This window comes from Pollachius pollachius (genome assembly GCF_949987615.1).
Source record: "Pollachius pollachius genome assembly, chromosome: 12".
Classification (NCBI taxonomy): domain Eukaryota; kingdom Metazoa; phylum Chordata; class Actinopteri; order Gadiformes; family Gadidae; genus Pollachius; species Pollachius pollachius.
The window spans coordinates 23,864,711-23,882,402 of record NC_136945.1 but is presented as its reverse complement, the minus strand read 5'-3'; the positions used below and the strand labels follow the sequence as shown (position 1 = coordinate 23,882,402).

The 17,692-nt window shown below is 46.5% G+C and overlaps 2 protein-coding genes across 2 annotated transcripts in view; both read left to right on the top strand.

The window, feature by feature from the left end:
- The window catches only part of LOC307083362 (6-phosphofructo-2-kinase/fructose-2,6-bisphosphatase 2-like), a gene marked incomplete at its 3' end in the record, with an annotated part of 14,882 nt that extends 9,424 nt beyond the window's left edge, over positions 1 to 5,458 (top strand). Inside the window, 8 exon segments of the mRNA XM_079747221.1 lie at positions 2,060 to 2,164; positions 3,533 to 3,662; positions 4,074 to 4,136; positions 4,233 to 4,297; positions 5,125 to 5,345; positions 5,347 to 5,362; positions 5,364 to 5,390; positions 5,393 to 5,458. Coding sequence (XP_079603347.1) covers positions 2,060 to 2,164; positions 3,533 to 3,662; positions 4,074 to 4,136; positions 4,233 to 4,297; positions 5,125 to 5,345; positions 5,347 to 5,362; positions 5,364 to 5,390; positions 5,393 to 5,458 — 693 coding nt within the window.
- Positions 5,459 to 7,806: 2,348 nt separating this feature from the next.
- On the top strand, positions 7,807 to 17,519 carry yod1 (YOD1 deubiquitinase). Its single transcript, XM_079748515.1, has 3 exons — positions 7,807 to 7,857; positions 14,485 to 14,697; positions 14,815 to 17,519. Exons 2-3 carry the CDS (start codon positions 14,490 to 14,492, stop codon positions 15,627 to 15,629), a joined length of 1,023 nt encoding a protein of 340 aa, XP_079604641.1. The 5' UTR covers positions 7,807 to 7,857; positions 14,485 to 14,489; the 3' UTR covers positions 15,630 to 17,519.
- Positions 17,520 to 17,692: the final 173 nt, after the last annotated feature.

The window sequence follows — 17,692 nt, the reverse complement described above, 5'->3', positions numbered from 1 at the left end:
TTACGTATACATATATATATACATTTTTCATGCAAAAATTAAAGTTACGCGCAACTACTGTTAATATGGTAACGAAACATAGTTCCTTTTTCAATTCGGCGCAGCGTTACTTGACAGCGATACTGCCTTCTCAGGCAGCAGGCAGGCGCCCAGTAGCCCCCTCATTAGCTCTCATTCCACACCGTACGAGACAGACGCTGGTAGCGTGAAGCTGTCTCTGCATATCAGTCATTGCTTCCACAGGCATTTTGAAAGCCAGTCCCTACGACAAAATGCTAGCAGTGGCACGAGATAACAAACGCCGTCACTGTTTACCTGTGTAAGGACATGGTTCCCTTTCAAAATGTCGATAGAAAGGGCTTTAAAGAGATGGTCAAAGCACTCGATCCCAGGTACGCGTTACCTGCCCGCACACACTTCAGCCAAATTGAGATGCCAAAGCTATACGAGAAGGTCCGCAAGCAAGCGGAGAAACAAATCCATACTATTAAACATTTGTGTTTTTCAGAGATAGAAATAACTAACTTTATTATGCAGTTTTGCTGCCTTACCAGTATTTTACCCCTTCAGAAGCATTTATATCAAAATTAGAAGATACAATTAACATAAGTACCGCGATATAATACCGTTACCATCCATGCCTCAAATCATACCGTGATATACACTTTAGTCCATACCGTACAGCCCTAATTTGAAGAAACTATCTTATGTTAAATTCGAGGTAAGTCAAGCTTTTTGGAGCAAAAACAACAGCTATTTGTTTGCTTGATTCAACTAACGTTAGCTACCGCTTTTTTGATATGATATAATTTACAATAATATTGTATTTTTAGGACCGAGTCAACGCCGAGTACTGCACAAACGTAGACCTAGCATAAAGTTAGTAAATTCTAACAACATAGGACTATTTAGATAAATAATCTGGTAAGGGTGTTGTCCTAGGCTAATAAACCAGCAAATTTCTGTATTATAAAGGGCTACATTTTCCAAGTCTGCCATTTGAAATCTTTCCATTGTATCATGTGCTACAACCTCCATAATGAATATTCACGCTAAATCCCGCCCAGGGCAGCTCAGAATTTGAGTAGCTGTATATCTGGAAACACCGATCAGTCCTTGGACCGATGATTCCCCCCCCCCCCCCCCCATTGCAATTTCTGCACGCTAATAAATGTTCTAAACAAAAACCTATTGTACCACCATTTTTGTTTTCTGTGTTCCTACATTTTTTAACTTAGGAGCACCAGTGCTCCTGAAAAAAAAAAAAAAATATATATATATATATATATATATATACAGGGCTGGGCAATGATTAAAAGTTTTAATCGCATTAATCGTATGAGTTCCTGTTGCATTGTTTTACGCAAAATCCAATAATGAATTCAAAAGCAGTGTAAAGCGCACTTTAATTGTAAATGTACTGCCATATAAACACAAGTGCTGTAACATTTGTTATGCAAACTTTTTTAACATCACGTTCCGTACCCTTCTCCATGTTTCTTTATCCGCCAATTATTTTCCAACTGTTTCTCGTTCCAGCAGTCTTGCGCAGCAGCTAGCAACATACTAGGCTCGCTCACGATGGACTTTTACAATAGGAAAGCCAGTGAGCAACAGATTTTACAGTAAGAACATAAATAACAAAAACTGCGTTAATGAGATTAAATAATTGTTGGCAATAATTCATTAATTAACGCGTTATGATCGCGTTAACTTGTCCAGCCCTAATATATATATATATATTAGGGCTGGATAAAACAAGCCCTAATATATTTGTATGTATGTATGTGTATATATACACACACATACATAGATATTATACAAGTACAATATAGAACATCGGAAAGGCTTACTCAAAATACTGGGGGGGGCTTTTATTTTGATGTTCTTCCTCTGTCAGTTTGTTTTATCTTGGCACACTTACTCTTCCTACCCTTAATTAACTACGTTATTCGGTTTGCTTTTGTTATTTGTTGTTCCCTAAGTGTTGCAGTGTATTTCTTAGCATATTTTAATCCACGATAAGAGCGTGTTCTTCATGTTCCTTCTGCCTCCTCAGGGGGTGTGTGAGGAGATGAGCTACGAGATGATCCAGGCCTCCTTCCCGGAGGAGTTTGCTCTACGGGACCAGGACAAATACCACTACCGTTACCCCGGAGGAGAGGTAACCGTGACAACCGGACTCATGAAGTACACTTCATTTGAACTGCTTGTTTACAATTCCAACAAAGTACCAAATCAGTTGGATTGCGTAGCCCTCCAACTAAACATTTATTAATATTGATAACGTTGATACATTTGGGGGGTGTGCTAAATACTCAACAGCCAACTGACCCCCGGCTGACCCCTCCCAGGTTTAGCCCTGCTCTAGCCCTGCTCTAGGCTAAACCTCCCAGGCTAAACCTCCCAGGTTAGGCTTAACCTCCCAGGTTTAGCCTAGAGCAGCTATAGCCTGCTCTAGTGGCCTGTTCTATTTGGAGCGGCATCGTATCAGAGAAACAGAATGCAGAGGAAACATGTGGTTTCACTGGTGTTCGTGTCTTTTTGTGGGACTTATTTAATTTTACGGTTGCCTCTTTTTAATTGGTTTCACCCGAGCTACTCCCACAGAGTTACGTTCCCACGGAGTTAATTAATCATTTACCTTCAATGAACTCCAGCCTACTTTGATAACATCATTTAGATTTAATTTCCCATGACACTAATTTTGGTTAACAGCAAAAAGTGAACCATGAGATAGGAATTAGCAGTGTATTGATGTAGGTTGCGTGTGTGTGTGTGTGTTTGTGTGTGTGTGTGTGTGTGTGTGTGTGTGTGTGTGTGTGTGAGTGAGTTGATCCCTTTGATTATTTTTGTGTCTGCATGTATGTATCCATGCATGTGTGCATGCATGTTTGGGTGTGTGTATGTGTGCTTTGTGTGCATGTGCATCCGTGCGTGTGCTTTGTGTGTGTTTGTGTGTGTCTGTGTCCATATGTGTGTTTGTGTGTGTGTGCCTGTGTGTGTGTGTGCATGTGTGTGTGTGAGTGTGTGTGTGTGCATGCCTGTGTGTGTGTGTGTGTGCGTGCGTGCCTGTGTGTGTGTGTGTGTGTGTGTTTGCGCGTGCCTGTGTGTGTGTGTGTGCGCACGTGTGTGTGCGTGCCTGTGTGTGTGTGTGTGCGTGCCTGTGTGTGTGTGTGTGTGTGTGTGTGTGCGTGCCTGTGTGTGTGTGTGTGTGCGTGCCTGTGTGTGTGTGTGTGTGCGTGCGTGCCTCTGTGTGTGTGTGTGTGTGTGTGTGTGTGTGTGTGTGTGCGTGCGTGCGTGCCTGTGTGTGTGTTTGTGTGTGTGTGTGTCTGTGTGTGCGTGCCTGTGTGTGTGTGCGTGTGTGCCTGTATGTGTGAGTGCCTGTGTGTGTGTGTGTGTGCGTGCGTGCCTGTGTGTGTGTGTGTGTGTGTGCGTGCCTGCCTGTGTGTGTGTGTGTGTGCGTGCGTGCCTGTGTGTGTGTGTGCGTGCGTGCGTGCCTGTGTGTGTGTGTGTGCGTGCGTACCTCCAGTCCTACCAGGATCTGGTCCAGAGGCTGGAGCCGGTGATCATGGAGTTGGAGCGGCAGGGCAACGTGCTGGTGGTCTGCCACCAGGCCGTCATGAGGTGTCTGCTGGCCTACTTCCTGGACAAGAGTGCAGGTAGGGTTAACCCTAACCCTAACCCTCACCCTGAATCCAAACCGCTGCTCATCAAGTCTCTCTTAGGAAAGAGTGGCTTAGAATGAATGAGGCTCAACCGCTATCACTGGGTCACTGAACTGTAACTCTGGCCCTGTTCATACCATGCTTGCCCTATAGAGACGTTATATGGAGGGGTGTGACTCAGACTCGTATTTGCTCTTAAATGGATAAAGTGCATGATTGATTGTAATCTTTGAATGATGCTTACTTCACTACGTCACTTGGACGTCTCGTGGGCACACCTGATCAAATGTAGGATGAATACTCAGTATTAAGATAAATGCAGGCTACGTATAGTAGTACATTCACACATCCACACACACTGATGTGTGGAAGACTGCATATTGATGGTTTGTTTTCATCTCTTAGAGGACCTTCCCTACATGAAATGTCCTCTCCACACCGTGCTAAAGCTCACCCCCGTTGCATACGGTAGGCAACGTTTTGCAAGGTCTAATAATGAACCATAATAAACAGGGTTTATTATATTAGCATTATCATTATTTCTTCTTTGTTATTGTTTTCCAGGTTGCAAAGTGGAAATGTTTTACCTTAATGTGGAGGCGGTGAATACGCATCGGGACAGACCTCTTGTGAGTCCTGCCAGGCTGTCTTGTTGTTCTTTGCATTTGCTGCTGTTGACTTGAAGCCCCCCCCCGCCCCATCCCATACTAATCTTCATTGGCTTCCTTTGAGCCCCCTGCATAGAGCCTTGCGTTGCATTAATGGCTGTGGAGTGAACTCTGTTCCCTAACCCATCCCTGCTTGCATCGTAGAGTTAGATGTTTCCTATTTGTCTTTCACTTTCATGAGTGGACATGTGGGCCACCCCAGACCTCCTGGAGGATTAGGCCTCTGATGTGTCCTATCGTATCTTCCCTCTCCTTACTGGCTTTGAAGGAGCTGAATCAGGCTTAAGTGCCGTAGTGGTCTCCTTTCAGACCTAATCTAAAGTGTGGTGCAGTGTAGAGGTGTGAGGCCTCGTGATTAAGTACTGATTGAAGGAGCATAATAAAGTAGAAACATGAAAAACAAATGGTTGCTCATGCTTCTGTATCATCTTTGATCCCTGCGCTTCTGCTGTTCACTCAAGCTTAATGCTTACGTGAATAATAATCCTGAGTAAAAGGCTCTAATTCAACGCATACATCTGTGTGTGTGTGTTTGTGTGTGTGTGTGTTTAAAGGTACAGTTGCTTAATTGGAACAGCATATGTTTGTCTATCTTGTCCATTGTTTACGAGTTAAAGTTACATTTAAGGGTTATTATTCCTATTCCTATTTTTGTTTCAAAGTTGAGAACCACAAACTTGATACGTCTCGTAGATCTGTTCACGGCCACATAGTCCAGGGCTTGCTTGGGTCGTGTCCTGGGGAGATGTGTTCATTGTTGTCGTCTGTTGACCTGATAACGCGTGCAGTGTGTCCCGGTCTCCCCGCAGGCCAACGATCCCAGGGACACCATTCCCATCCTGAGACGTAATAGTTACACGCCTCTGGCCAGTCACGACCAGGTCAAACGGCCCCGGCTGTACAGTGCCGGGAACAGGCCCTGGCTGCCCGTCGCCCCAACCCCCTCTGCTCTCATGCCGGAGGGACAGCAGAGCCAAGTTAGTGTCAGAGTCACCCCCAACCTACCCCACCCCCAGGCCTTCACTCTGTCTCTGCGGGTTCATGTCTGCTCTATGAGTCGTCGCCGTCTGTCTTTCTGGTGCATGGTGCCCATGCTTCACAGCTCTGCTCTGCCTAGCATGATAGCACGCTTACCGTTAGCATTAGCAGGTCTAATGCTAGCTTTAGCTTCACATCTACTGGGCACACTCATACACAAACTATACATTACCCATTTTTATATGGGAAAAGAGGAATGGAAACTATTACAATTACATATATCTTGCATAAATTGCAAGATGCAACAACGGTCACACAGACACATATGTATAAATATATATATATTTGTATATATATAAACATTATAAAAAATAATAAATCATTACCAATTTGGTGTTGAGAGGTGTGCCGTTTCCATTTGTGTGTTTCGTAAGAAACTGGCATTGTCTTGTGAGTCCAGTGCTTCAGTCGTTCTCCATTTCTCTATCTATCCCCCTGTCTCTCTCTCTTTCTGCCTCCTCTCCTTCTCCTGTCTGTCTCTTCACAGCCTTGGATAGGTGTCAAGTGTCTGTGAGTACGTTAGTGTCATTTCCTCCCCAAAGGTTTAATTACATCATAATAATGAACTATATCAATGTAACGCTTATTCTAGTTTCCAACCGTTTTTGGAGTTCAGTGAAAGCTGTGATTTATGTTGTTGTAGCTTAGCGTCCTTAACACAATGTGTTACTGTGTGTTGACACTCTTATCAACAGTGATTTAGTCACAGTTGTAATCCCCTAACTGCAACCTGGAAATCCTCTTCAATTAAACCCCATGAGTAGAAAATTGAGCTTTGCTTGATTGGAGTAAAGAAGCTTTTAAAACCTTTTATTCAACATTTAAAACACAAATGTAAGTAAATAATGTGGTGCGAAGTATCCATACTAAGCTGTGTGAGTGCTGTTTATCGCTGTCCTTTTACCACATGCCACTACACTGACACAAAGTCTGCATTACAAACACAGACAGGATGTCCTCCATACAAACAAAGTAGAACAGGGCCGCAGCCGAGAAGCTGAGCTGATACATGTTGGTTTTTCCTGTTTCTGAAGGACTGCCTGTGTGAAGGAATCGACTCGGACAGCCCAGAAGAGGCTAGTGACAGTGTCGAGTTCTGAGTGACCATGGCACCCAAGACTCCCAAGCAAACGATGCATCACGTCAACGTAACCTGCTGCCTTGTCTATGCTCGCGCACACTTTATTCACACGCCATAACAAACAAAATCTTCAGAACACATTCATTGCAAAATGTGTTTCTGCCTATCCGATTTTTTATTTGTGTTTTCGATAATGTGTGTTGATCAATTCAACTTTAGAATTAATCAAATTGAAAAAATATAAACTTATCCTCACATTAACTACCTTTGATATGATTTCATAATAATATCTTGGCGCAAAACTGACCATGTGTTAATGACACGGGCGGTTCTACGATTATATTAAAGTCCCTGCATGCCGGGACCGGGGAATCCAACAGCTGTAAGCATCTCCTGCATGCTGCCAATACAAGGTCAATGAGTCAGTGGAATGTAGCAGAGCTAGAACATGTAGTGATATCTCATTCTGCATTACAGCTATACGCTGCATGCTACTATAGCATCCTCTTTGCACAATTATGTACAATTAATTTACCCAGTTCACCAACTCTTATTTCACGATGTTTGATTGTATAAATATAAAAAAGAAGTTAATGTTGATGCATTTATTTCATGTGTTTTAACTTTGTATTTATTTGCTGTGGCCGAGGTTGGACACCATCAATGATAACTGGTTCTGAGGTAAATCTTGGTCAATCGCACACGTGTTATTTAAGATATTTTTGACGGTATGAGGTATTTTTGAAATGGAAAACAAAGAATTTAAACCACGTTCTCAGAGTTTGTAAAGGTTTAATAGAGATGTGATAGGTCTATGGCATTGTAATATACAATAGTTAAATAAAATGAATAAGGTCCTGCTCTAAGTCGATCCTGTTGCCTTCCTAGCAGCCTTTTAAGATTCATCTCACTCTTATCATTTTTCCCTGTGTTACCAATCAATTATGAATTAAAGACAAGATGTATTCCATGTGATATAAAAGCAATTATACAAATTTATAATAATAGCTGATGTTATATTGATCATACTTATTGTTTACTGACTTATGATTGTCAAGTTTATTGATTGGCATAAAACTTAAACTGTAAATGTTATCACATGAGATAACAGAAGGAATAATTGAAACCATGTTTTATATTTAAACGTTAATTAATACATGGCAGCATACCTTCCACCAAGAAAGCTGCAACATCAGCGTATAACCTTGGATTGCAAAATGCAACAGAAGCGTCTCGACACAGTCAAAGCGTATTTTACACACGCTCCTTCCTCTTCTCTTTGACGCCAGTCGACGCTCTGGCGCCCTGACGTCACGGCCAGACGTCGATGTGTGACGTTGCCGTGACGTTTCGCAAGGCTGTCACTGGGCGAGTATTGTTTGAGGGCTGCAGCTAACGACAGGTAAGCCGACGCTAGACCTCTCGTTATCCCGTAGAAAAGTTAAAGAAAATAACTTTGGACCCACCATACTTCCCCGCGTCTCCCGTCAGGCCGAGGCGGACCCATTTCAGGTTGTGGGGAAGTTTAGCCCTCGGAGGATTAGTAGGCTAACGCTAGCTGTTAGTTAGGGTTAGACTCTTCAGCAGTATGTCTTCATGAATCCAGTTCTGGTCTTTACGATCACTTTATGACTCCGTGAATATGTTGCGGTCCAAAGGTGTGGATAATGCCGTGTGTTTCTGGGGGTTGTGAGCAGGCTAGTGGCTCCACGGCAGGACAAAGAGCCACCGGTGTTGTGCCGAAAATGGCATCCCGTCAGAAATCGCACCCCCTCATCGAGTTCATTGGAGTTCATTGAGAAAAGAAAAGGGGGGGTTAGTTTATAGCAGTATTCAGATCATATCATCACAAGATGAGCAACTTTTCACAGAAAGCGATGAGGGGTCTTCTTCTGAAAAAAAATAGTTTATTTAGTTTATAGCAGTGTTCAGATCCTATATTATTGTATGATATTTATAGTTATAGGGTGACATGTCTGTGCTTTCTGGGGTCACATCATGCATACATGTATGAATTGTAAGCTATTACGTATTTTAGTGCCCTCGTAGTTCATGCGGCTCGCCTTTTTCATGTCACACCGCGTTCAGTGTGAGTTTCTAATCTTGTGATGATATGATATAAACACTGCTATAAACTATAAACCCTTTTTTTTAATGTAGCGCCCCCCCCCCCCCCAGGCCATGGCTATTGGCATGACCTTCTAATTAACTAAACAGTTTACTGGGACGCTTCTAAGTTCTATTCAATTAGCTGACCACCCACTATATGTGGTAATCAACACGATTTTATGTAGTTTGTATTGTAGTGTCTCGTAGAGTATTTTATAACTAAACCCCTTTCAAACTAGCCCCTAATGAACGGGAATTACTGGCATGGTAATTACAATAAAAACACACATCCTTTTTAGTATGAAAGATAGGTTTCTTTGTATTACCCGTTTAAACATCAATTAAATCATCGTTTCCATCAACCCACAGGTAAACCAATTCGCACATTGAAAAACATTCAATGTGGAAAAATAATGTATAAAGCAAAAGAAGTCCTATGCCGGCACAAACTATTTGTCCCCCCGTTGCAGGCCTGTGTCGTCGCTTGGGTACATGGAGGCCAAAAACAGAATGGCCGCTTCACTCACAGGAGCAAACAAACTAAAATGTCCCTTTTACTTCACTTGGAGAGTTGTGTGTGTGTGCGCGTGGAAGCGAGTGAAAAGTCACGGCCCTTGTGTCGCCTGATCCTCGCTGGCGTCTTCTCTTCACCTCCATCTTCGTCTTGTCCAAATGACCGGGAAGATCCTCATTTAGGTGATAGTTATCTATCCGACAACCGGAGAACAGTATAACTCTCCTATATCCTAGACAGAGTATTCGGTATAATGGATAGCGAGCTCTACTAGCCGTCCACACTCTTCCTTCTCACCCTTTCCTGACGCCAACTTCCCAGCTTCCGTTTGACTTCCCATATTCCGATATCAACCAAAACGTATACACTCAAAAGAAAAGAAAAAACAGGCCATCGGAAAATAAAACATTCTGCATAATGCATTCAAAAACATTTATTAACATCTTTTAACTTTAAACTTAAAATTAAAGGAAAATATAGCACAGACTACATTATCAAAAGAATAACTGAGACCTCAATGATCTCAATGAGGGGTTGCGATTTCTGAAGGGAATGCCACTTTAGGCACAACACCGGTGCGCCTCTCGGCGGCCTCCTCTATGTGCTTTATCAGCACTCCGTTTGTTTCTCCGTCCGGCAGCCGGCCGTCCGTCTGTCCGTCCAGCGGCTGCCGTCCGTCTGTCTAGGCGAGGCCAAAGTATACTTCTCTGAGTTGACTACTAACCATGTAAATACACTTCCAAAGCTTTTCAAATCTTATTTGGTGTTTTATTGATCCTTAATGGGCAAAGTAAATATAATATAGTATAAACCAGCCTTAAAGGAGACATATTATGGTGTTTTACCAACAAGTAAACATAGTATTTGAGTTCCAGAAAACATGTTTTTGAAGCTGTTTGCTGGAAATAGCTTTTAGGAAAAAAAAAAATGTTGTCTACCGCTATTCCCCCCTGTTTCAGTCCCTTCAGAATGCGCTGTTTCTGGTGTCTGTAGCTTTGATGAGCAATGAGCTGTCAGAATGAACCACAGCATGGAGGAGAAGGGATTGTTGCCGTTTGCTAACTCCTGGAGCTCTAAATCTATATAATAATAATAATATTATGTACGGGTATTTATATAATATATCTAATATCATGGCCAAAAGCTATGTGCGCCTCGGATGATATTATGAATAATAAAGTCTGTGTCTGACGTCTCTGGTACTTCCACAACTAAAGACTTGTAGTGGGGGTTATCTCGGCCATGGTTGAGAAGAATTGGGGGGAAGGAACTTTGGCCTTGACTCTCTGAAGTCCATGAACCACGATATGGAGAAGAAAGGGATTGTACTCCGGGAGCTGAGCTGCCGGACTGCCTCCGAGCTCCCCGCGCCGGAGCTGCCGGACTGCAGTCCGGCCGCAGTCCGGCGGTGTACTCCGGGAGCTGAACTGGCACCAAAGCTAGGTGGCAGCTCCGGCGGACGAGCAGCTCCGGCTGGGGGAACTCGGCAGCAGTCCGGCAGCTCAGCTCCGGGAGTACAACTCCGGGAGTACCTTTCTCTGGCTCGGCGCCAGAGGAAGGGATTGTACTCCCGGAGCTTAGCTGCAGGGCTAGCGCCGAGTTCCCCCCCACCGGAGCTGCTCGTCCACTGGTCCACAAAATCTTAGCAAGGCTCTGATTGGAGGGGAGCGCCGAAACTGACTCGCTCGTTTGGTAGCTGGAGGCAGGCTGCTTCCAGAAATGCGTATCTCACTCAAAAAATCAAGTACAGACTTTTTTCAAAGTTTGTATGCGTGTGGGAGTACCATATACCCACAACAACACCACAAATCCCAGGAAAAGGGCTGTTTTCATAATATGTCCCCTTTAAAGGTACACTTCACCAATTTGCATTACGCTTTGTATCGTTAGAAACCCATTCATATTTTTGAATGGTCTTACATCATTCAATCATATTCCCCTGTGACGGGAGGAATCTGTATCTACCTCTAATGGTGTGTTCCTGAATCCTAGGTCGCCAGCCTTCCGAGTTGCACTTTTAACGTAATTTCCGGTCTCTCAGCATTTATAGCGTTCCCGTTCGTCTTTGTCATTGTGTCATGAAATTGGCTAGTCGTCGTTTATTGTTAGCTAAGTTGGCCTCGTTAGCAAACCAGCCCGAGAACAAACAACACAACTTTACATTATATGTAAAGACCGGTAGATCACACGAGCGCTAAAGAAGCAATGATGTAGTACCAGAAACGCAGTTGTTTATTCGTAATATCGTCCGGCGCATACAGCTTTTGGCCGCGTTCTATAAGATATTCTAGAATACTCCGGGAGTTCTATATCTAAATGATTTATTATAATATATATACATCTATAATAATATTATATATAATATCACAGCCAAAAGCTGTGTGTGCATCCAGACGATATTATGAATCTCAAACCACTGAGTCAGGTTCTCCGACATCTCCGTCTCTGGTTCTTCAACTACCACATCAATCTGAAGTAGACGGAACCGCGACGTGGAGGAGAAAGGGATTGTCTCCCGCCTGAGCCCCGCTGACGGAGGCACCACCGCCCCGCTGCCCGAGGCACCACCGCCCCGCTGACGGAGGCACCAGCGCCCCGCTGACGGAGGCACCACCGCCCCGCTGCCCGAGGCACCACCGCCCCGCTGACGGAGGCACCACCGCCCCGCTGACGGAGGCACCGCTGCCGGAGGCACCACCGCCCCGCTGCCCGAGGCATCACCGCCCCGCTGACGGAGGCACCAGCGCCCCGCTGACGGAGGCATCACCGCCCCGCTGACGGAGGCATCACCGCCCCGCTGACGGAGGCACCACCGCCCCGCTGACGGAGGCACCACCGCCCCGCTGACGGAGGCACCACCGCCCCGCTGACGGAGGCACCACCGCCCCGCTGCCCGAGGCATCACCGCCCCGCTGACGGAGGCACCAGCGCCCCGCTGACGGAGGCATCACCGCCCCGCTGACGGAGGCACCACCGCCCCGCTGACGGAGGCACCAGCGCCCCGCTGCCCGAGGCATCACCGCCCCGCTGACGGAGGCACCACCGCCCCGCTGACGGAGGCACCACCGCCCCGCTGACGGAGGCACCACCGCCCCGCTGACGGAGGCACCAGCGCCCCGCTGACGGAGGCACCAGCGCCCCGCTGACGGAGGCACCAGCGCCCCGCTGCCCGAGGCATCACCGCCCCGCTGACGGAGGCACCACCGCCCCGCTGACAGAGGCACCAGCGCCCCGCTGCGGTGGTGCCTCGGCACTGAGGCTCAGGCGGGAGACAATCCCTTTCTCCTCCACGTCGCGGTTCCGTCTACTTCAGATTGATGTGGAAGTGGAAGAAACAGATGAAAGAAGGAAGAAATAGTCGTTTGAGATGATATTATGAATAAACGACTGCGTTGGGTTCGCAGACGTCTCTGGTCCTTTCACATCAATCTGAAGTTGCAGTTCAATCTGGACTTCAGAAAGTCAAAGCCAACGTTTCTTCCCCCAATTCCTTCTCCACCATGGCCAAGAATCAATACACAGGTCTTATTTTGCAAACCCGCACCCGCCCGAGAATAACATTCCGCACCCGACCAGACCCGCTATAAATTGATACCGACGCCCGACCTGAAACCCGAATGAAAATTAGACACATTAGATGGAACGCCGGGGAATGACACTATCTGGTGTTTGGCGTGGTGCTTTAGATTGCTGTGCAAAAAAAGCACATCATCCACTGTGGACGATTTTAGTTGACTCCTCTGCTCCTGAATAACATCTCCAGCACCGGAAAAGACTCCCTCGCAATCGCAAAACCCGCGACCGACCCGCGCTGTTGAGGCCTCCGATCCCGACCAGCACCCGTGTCCGACACAGTACATTATTTTTCCCCTGTTTCATCCAAATTGTGCGGTTCACCCGTTGGGTACCCGGACCCGTGCAGGACTCTGGCCGAGATAACCCCCACTACGAGTCTTTACTTACCAGAGACGTCCGAGAACCCGACGCAGTCTTTAATTCATAATATCATCTGGAGGCGCACACAGCTTTTGGCCGTGATATATATTGTATTATATAATATAGATACCATATTATTTAGATAAAGAGCTCCGTGAGTCTGCAAACGGCAACATTCACTTCTCCATGCTGCTGTTCACGCTGGACTGCAGGGAGTGAACGCTGATTGGCTGTTATGTTACGTTCTCAGGGAGTGAACGCTGATTGGCTGTTATGCTACGTCCCTCAGGGAGTGAACGCTGATTGGCTGTTATGTTACGTTCTCAGGGAGTGAACGCTGATTGGCTGTTATGTTACATTCTCAGGGAGTGAACGCTGATTGGCTGTTATGCTACGTCCCTCAGGGAGTGAACGCTGATTGGCATTGTTGGAGTTGTCATCTTCAATCTGCAAGTGCCAAAAAGTCACTGTCTGCCTTTACTTGGTCAAGAAGTCTCGGAACAAAATTTGAAATTTATGTTACTAGTCAACTAAATTATATATGACCCAATATCAATACAGATTCATGTCTCCACCGGTGAAATTAGCGGCTCACTTTATGTTTCCATAACGTGTATTGTTCAACCACCGTTCAGCTACAACTTAACACAAGCTATGGATGTGCCAGAGTTTAACATCACAAACCCCAGGATTGGTGTGTCTGATGTGTGCCGTATATTTCAAGGTCTTCCCGCTGAAACCAAGTAACTTTAGGCCTCTCATGTTGATTCTATGGAATTTGCCATCAAATTCTCTATTTAGTCTGTAATGAAATATATATTGTGTCATGCTGAAATAGTAGGATAGTATGCCAAAGGGTTAGGGTGTTGGTTCGTAGTGTGTGTGTGTGTGTGTGTGTGTGTGTGTGTGTGTGTTTGTATACGTAATATGTAATGACCAGAGTGGACATCACTGACCCACTAGCAGCCTATCTTCTGATTTTGTTGCACATCGTTTGAGTCGTATTGAGCTTTCAAGTTTCTAGACTCTATACCAGTAACTCCACTAACTTCTAGTAGTAGACCAATTGTGAATTAATAGCATGCACAGACCAAGACCAACTATTTGTTGTCTCTTTACCACGTCCATGTATAGCGACACGTAAGCCTGGTGCAGAACCATAATGGTTCACGACTACGTTGAAGCGACTGCGTGGTCTTTGCGTTGCGTGAACGTGGAACCCTAATCAGGCCTTAAAGGGGACATCATACCACCAGGTGTGAGTGTGATTAGCCATTACAAGCAGGTTTGAAAATGTGCAGCACTGTGACATCACAGGTTGGCGTGTCCATCTATCCGTCACACATCTAGATGGACACGCCCACCTGTGATGTCACAATGCTGCACATTTTGAAAACGGCTTGTAATGGCTAATCAAACTCACACCTGGTGGTATGATATGTCCCCTTTAACTCTGCTGCCTGATCCCAGGCAGGATGTTGCGTCTTCGGTGCAAGACAAAAAACGGGAGCCACATCATGCAGGGGCTGAGCCAGCAGTCGTGCGTGCAGGAGCTGAAGAGCAAGGTGGAGGAGCTGACGGGCATACCCTGTGACGTGCAGAAGATCCTGGTGGGGTACCCTCCCTCCAGCCTGGACCTGCGGAACGGCCACGCGCACCTCAAGGACTACCCCATCAAATCAGGTGACCTGAACGCACTGGTTAGGCTCAGTAGGAACACAGTCGGGCCGTCCTCATACTGTCTCTGTATCTCATATCATCTTTGTTCAATGTCATTTTATAAGTATATCCCCCCCGCAGGAGACACACTGATCGTAGAGGAGGAGAAGAACAAGATGAAGACCCAGGCCAGCTCTCCGGCCCCCCAGGCCAGCTCTCCGGCCCCCCAGGCCAGCTCTCCGTCCCTCAAGGCCAGCTCTCCGTCCCTCAAGGCCAGCTCTCCGGCCCCCCAGGCCGGCTCCCCAGCCCCCAAGGTGCCGCGGCTGGAGCCCCGCCCCGAGCCCCGCCCGGTGCTGGCCCGCCGCGTGGTCCCGGCCGACAACTCGTGCCTGTTCACCAGCGTGTCGTACGCGGTGGAGGGCGGTGTCTTCGACCCGTCTTGCTCCGCCGAGCTGCGCCGTCTGATCGGCCGCACGGTGGCGGGCGACCCGGCAGCGTACTCGGAGGCCGTGCTGGGCAAGACCAACGAAGAGTACTGTGCCTGGATCGGGCGCGACGACACCTGGGGCGGCGCCATCGAGGTGTCAATCCTGTCCCGCTTCTACCAGTGTGAGATCTGCGTGGTGGACACGCAGACGCTGCGTGTGGACCGCTTCGGCGAGGACGCCGGCTACCGCAAGCGCGTGCTGCTGATCTACGACGGCATCCACTACGACCCGCTGCAGAAGGAGACGCCCGGCTCGGACGCCCCTCCGCAGACGGTGTTCGCCGCCACGGACGACGTCATCCTGGCGCAAGCGCTGGAGCTGGCGGATGAGGCGCGGCGCCGGCGGCAGTTCACGGACGTAAACGGCTTTGCACTGCGCTGCTTGGTGTGCCAGACGGGCCTGGTGGGACAGAAGGAGGCCCGGGACCACGCCAAGGAGACCGGCCACACCAACTTTGGGGAGGTGTGAGAGCTACTCACTCCCCCATTCCCCCCTGCCCTCACCCCCCTCCTTAACAACGTCAAAATCACACACCCGTTCCCCAATCTGGCAACGCCGTGGTACTGGCTGTTTGTCTGTCGGTCTGCTCGGGCCATCCTCTACCTCACATAGTTCAGCGGAATCCACGAGGAACCAGTAGACACTGTGGGTTCTGTCAACACGGTCGGTATTCAAGCTACGGTTGGTTCTCAAAGCCTGCTGCGGTGGAACATCCCAGCAAAGCGTTCATTGGGTTCTGCTGTCTCAAGAACCCGGCATGTCAAGCATTGAGCCGGTCGTGAATTAGGGACAGGCCAAAGTGAGTCCACAACCGCAGGAGTCAGTGACGTGTGGATTTGAGTCCTGTGCAGGAGCGGGCTGTCGTTGGTTAACATGCAGTCCTTGTCCGGCCCCGGGATGCCGGATCAGCCTCATAGACTTCATGGTGCTCTGCTGTCTGTCTGCTGTGGACCTGAGAGGCTGAACCAACCAGAAGGAATGCTACTCATGTAGCGCACTAGCTAGCACATATTTATTTAGTCTGTATCGGATGTCAGGGTGCCTACCCACACTACGTTTGTGATAGTTTATTTACATTTAGAAGAGGAACAGAATTCAAGCTACAAAGAGAGGACGGTGTTTAGGTGGGGATTAGACTTCTCTCTTCTCAAGTGTTTTTAAGGTGTTACGTTAAGCTAGTCAAGTTACTACTCTGAGATGACGACATGGTTTATGTTCAGGTATGTTTTCAAGGTGAATGAAAAATGTAAAAATGCCACTGTTTACATGTGTGCTAATATTTGTGTGAGGAGCAGGATTTAGCTTTTGAGTTCAACGTGGGACTTTTAACTGATGTGTAAGGAACAACTGGTGTTTTTTATTTTATTGTGATGATTTTGTGTCTTAAGCCCCTGTTCTGATGCACACATTTGTACCCACTACCAAATAATGGTCAGAGGAACAGGGTGAAGGAATGCTGATATTTTATAAATATAATATTCACTCAGTCTTAGACGATGCCAACGGTTCCTACGCACAAAATGCTTTGTTCATGAGCACACATTTACTGTTTGTCTAACAATATACTTTGTATCCACCAATGATCATGTGACTTACACACACACACACACACACACACACACACACACACACACACACACACACACACACACTGCTGGTAAATCAGTTGCAGGTACTGTAGATGGAGCAAAAAGTCTGATCTCATCTCAATGCTGGACCTATTGATCAAAGGGAGCCAAGAGCAGATCAGGAAGCTGTTCAGTTCCAAGGACAAGGCCTTACTATGCCTTCTTATTGATTGATCCATTGATGGTTTCAGTGTGATCGCTGTAGGAAGGCACACATCACCGTTGTTTTAACCCTTTCAGATCCATTTTACCATCACTACATAGACGAGTACCAATGTGTTCAGCTTGTCCCCCACTACTGGCACTGGGGTCAGATTGTCCCCCACTACTGGCACTGGGGTCAGATTGTCCCCCACTACTGGCACTAGGGTCAGATTGTCCCCCACTACTGGCACTGGGGTCAGATTGTCCCCCACTACTGGCACTGGGGTCAGATTGTCGGCATGGGATTTGGTTTTAAGATGTTGAATGATTTATTCGGTTGATTTAAATGATTTATTTTGTCATTTATTGCCATTTATTCATACTTTGATAAAGATATATGCATTAATTCACCAGAAGATGTCTCATGTTATGAATTTATAGCTCTTCAAATTGCCTGTTGCATTTTATTTGGATGGTTTAAAATCCTTGGAGGTATGGGATGATGTAAGTTTTGACAATATTAATTTTCCCCTTACGTTTCCAAGAAGGTGTTGACCCGTCCCCCCTTGGTCTGAATAAAACACAATAAAAGCCCATAAGACAGATTTTGTTGTTGGTCTCTGCAAAGCGATAAACAGTATGTTAGGATGCTCACAGTCATAACCCTTATTTTGTTGATTTGGGAAAAGGTTGAATATAACAATCACGTTCAATACAACAGGACCGTTAACTGTAGGCTATCCAGTCGGTTGCAATCTG